The following is a 3,650-nucleotide window of genomic DNA, read 5'->3' on the forward strand; positions in this document are numbered from 1 at the left end:
TATGGACTTTTCTTTAATTCAACAGCCACTTCTTTTCTTTATGAATTTTTAGTAGAAACAAGAAAAATAAATCACAATTTATATAGAAATTTTCTCTAGAAATATCCTCTATTTACACCACCTATTCACTCTTCATTCAGATGAAAAGCATAATCCTCTGCTAAGTTTGCTGTGGAAAATCCCATTGCATCTTAAAGCAGTAATCTTTCTAGTCAAAAGATAACATTTTTAAAGGTTGAATTGGACCCCTGTGTTTTTCTTAACTAGACACCTGAGAATGAAAAAACGCAACTGTCAAGATATCTCCTGGCTGGCGTTACAGGAAACATAATCCACTTACGCATTAGCGTGATGTTCTGCTAGCAGTAAGCCAGAACATACTAATTAAATGCTTCAATTATTTATTTAAAAGTTTCACTCTTTCACCCCCGCCCTCTCTCAGAAAATGATGTCCAGTGCAAAGTGTTTTCGGGAATTTGAAAACAAAGTAAGAAAAAAAGAAAGTGAGCAAATTGCTTAGAAACTGGGTAAGTAAAGAAACATATGACAGGCTACATAATTGTAGCTATAAAACAAAAAACAAAAAAAGTAAACATCCTGAAGACGTAAGAAACATTTAAATTATTTTAATGTAAAATATTTCAAGCAGATCCCATGTAGGTAACTGAATTTTTTTTAGAACTAAGGACATACCTACAAACCAAGCAACAACTAGGTGACCAAATTTCAAAGAGCTAACTTTGGAAGTAAAAAAAGTTTGACATGTCAGATGGAGACTGCTATTGTCCTTACAGAATCTCCCTCCATTTAAAAAATGTCTTATACCTATGAACACTAGTTAAAAGATGGCATTTCTTTCTATAGAGAACACAACCTAACCATATAAAGTAGATGTGACTGAAGTTTTAGCTAAACTTTCAAGATAAGACAGTTTTTCATTTTCCTTCCATCAAATCTAGCATCAGTAACTTTAGAATGAAAATCTATTCTGTATGTGTCTATGTATACACTTGTTTGAACAAACATATTAATGTTATATATAGTTTATGTGTGTGTAAATAATCTTTTGTACTTACACAGCAAGCTGCTGTCATTAGTTTTCTGAAGCACTATTCAGCAATTTGCTTTGTTTTCTTAAAAATCAATGAAGAATTGGGAAATGCTCCTTAAAGAGAAAAGGCTGACATTATAGTGTTCATTATTGAGCACCACCTGACATAACTAGATAAAAAAGAACAATGGACTGATCTTGCAGTAAGAACTATATCAACTGAAAAATATTTACTGTTCCTATTAAAAATGAATTAACCCAAACAGACAGCCTTTTAATTGAAATCTTTATCACATTTTCTTCCTATTTAAATGCAAATGTAAAATCCTTTTACAAACTAATAGAAATCAGAAACTGAAAACTGAACTACAACTTTCTAATGATATAGTCACCTGAAATAAGTAGGTCCAACATAACTTGAAATACTAAAAGCACTAACGTGACTTTTATAAAAGTCTATATATATTTTCTATTATTTTAAGAATTTCTAAATAATTGCTTACTTCAATTATGGAGCTTTCTTTTTCATGCCAACTGATATTTCAAATATTTTTTGATTCATTTTTAGAATCAGAGAAAATAATATTTGTCTTTATATGTTGCTATCTATGTCACTCTAGTCTTCATTAAAACACTTCTTTCTATATGAAGTACTAATAAATGCTTATATTATGAACACATTGCTTATTTAAGCTTAAGCAGATCAATGCATAAGTTAGATACTGCGACCAGAAGTTGTGACTTAGCCACAGTCTGAAAAAGAAATAAAATTTGAAAATTCCTTCATGGTTCTGCCTGCAAATATATATACATATACTTTTGTATACATATGTATACAAAAATTTGTATACATATGTATATATATAATTTTTATATTCAGGATTCAGTTGCATTGAATGGATAAATTGGAGGTTACCCTGTGCAGTAGCTCTGGAACTTTGCTATATAAAATTTTCATCAAATTTCTTTAAACGTTATGAATTTGAATTTCTGATTAGTTATTATAACAGTTTTTTTAAAAGTCTAATATTTGGTCGACTTACACAAGCTGAAATTCAAAGGTATCTGTTTCTTACATAAAGTGCTACAGTTCTGTAGGGGGCAAACCGGAATCACACTTTAGGTTTCTTGACTACGGGCCAGCCTGTAGAATTTGATGCAATGTATAGCTCTCAGATAGTTGATTTAGTGTTTAACTGTACAAATATGCTATATTATAGATTTGCTTCAGCCTCTTGTTCACTAGTTCGTCTCCAGATGTGTGAAGCAAGTGATCTTACCAGTGAGGAAGAGAAGATTCACTGTGCTGGGTAAGGATGAGGATGTTACTAGAAAGTACTATCTTGATTATTTTACTCCCTCTACTCCTGATACACACTTAACACTACTTAATATAAAATACACACAGCGGCCCTCAGAATACAGTGTTTCAAAACGTTACTCCCTTTAATGCAAACGTTTGCACTGACAGATCTAAATCATTACTGATTCACAAGATCTTGAATTTTAAAATTAAAATAAAATAGGTACTTTTACACACTAGTTGCAAAATGCTTATACTACAAATCTTTATATTTCTGGTTGCTCAGCATTTGAAGATCAAAAACAAAAACAGGAGCTCTTTCCTTTCGCTGCTGCGGCCGCAGCCCTGAGTATGCTCAGGCTTCAGAAGAGGCTCGCCTCTAGTGTCCTCCGCTGTGGCAAGAAGAAGGTCTGGTTAGACCCCAATGAGACCAATGAAATCGCCAATGCCAACTCCCGTCAGCAGATCCGAAAGCTGATCAAAGATGGGCTGATCATCCGCAAGCCTGTGACGGTCCATTCCCGGGCGCGATGCCGGAAAAATACCTTGGCCCGCCGGAAGGGCAGGCACATGGGCATAGGTAAGCGGAAGGGTACAGCCAATGCCCGAATGCCAGAGAAGGTCACGTGGATGAGGAGAATGAGGATTCTGCGCCGGCTGCTTAGAAGATACCGTGAGTCTAAGAAGATTGATCGCCACATGTATCACAGCCTGTACCTGAAGGTGAAGGGGAATGTGTTCAAAAACAAGCGTATTCTCATGGAACACATCCACAAGCTGAAGGCAGACAAGGCCCGCAAGAAGCTCCTGGCTGACCAGGCTGAGGCCCGCAGGTCTAAGACCAAGGAAGCACGCAAGCGCCGTGAAGAGCGCCTCCAGGCCAAGAAGGAGGAGATCATCAAGACTTTGTCCAAGGAGGAAGAGACCAAGAAATAAAAGCTCCCCTCTTTGTCTGTACATACTGGCCTCCGTGACTACATAGATCAGCCATTAAAATAAAACAAGCCTTTAAAACAACAACAACAACAACAACAACAACAACAACAACAAACAAAAACAAGACTCCCATGACCTGTATATTGTATTTTATTGATATCCCTTAGTTTCTTTTGATATCCAATACGTTTTCTGCTGTCTCTATCCCCCAGCATTGATTTGTTGAAGAAACTAATCATTTGTCTCACAGAGTTTTGCCAAGTCCTCTGAATTTGTAGCATGTTTTTCTTAATAATCTTTGTGGAAGTGTTCATCAAACTTTTTTGCAGCCAGAGTATAGGTATGCGCGGCCCATCGGTC

The 3,650-nt window shown here is 35.7% G+C and overlaps 1 protein-coding gene across 1 annotated transcript; it reads left to right on the forward strand.

Moving 5' to 3' along the window:
- The first annotated feature begins 2,669 nt into the window (after positions 1-2,669).
- On the forward strand, positions 2,670-3,311 carry LOC105466278 (large ribosomal subunit protein eL19-like). Its single transcript, XM_011715286.2, has one exon. It carries the CDS (start codon positions 2,706-2,708, stop codon positions 3,288-3,290), a length of 585 nt encoding a protein of 194 aa, XP_011713588.2. The 5' UTR covers positions 2,670-2,705; the 3' UTR covers positions 3,291-3,311.
- The last annotated feature ends 339 nt before the right edge of the window (positions 3,312-3,650 follow it).

This window comes from Macaca nemestrina, chromosome 5 (genome assembly GCF_043159975.1).
Source record: "Macaca nemestrina isolate mMacNem1 chromosome 5, mMacNem.hap1, whole genome shotgun sequence".
In the NCBI taxonomy this organism is placed as follows: Eukaryota; Metazoa; Chordata; class Mammalia; order Primates; family Cercopithecidae; genus Macaca; species Macaca nemestrina.

Excerpts from the sequence above, each read along its gene's own strand:
- LOC105466278 (XM_011715286.2), top strand. The coding sequence starts at position 2,706 with ATGCTCAGGCTTCAGAAGAGGCTCGCCTCTAGTGTCCTCCGCTGTGGC.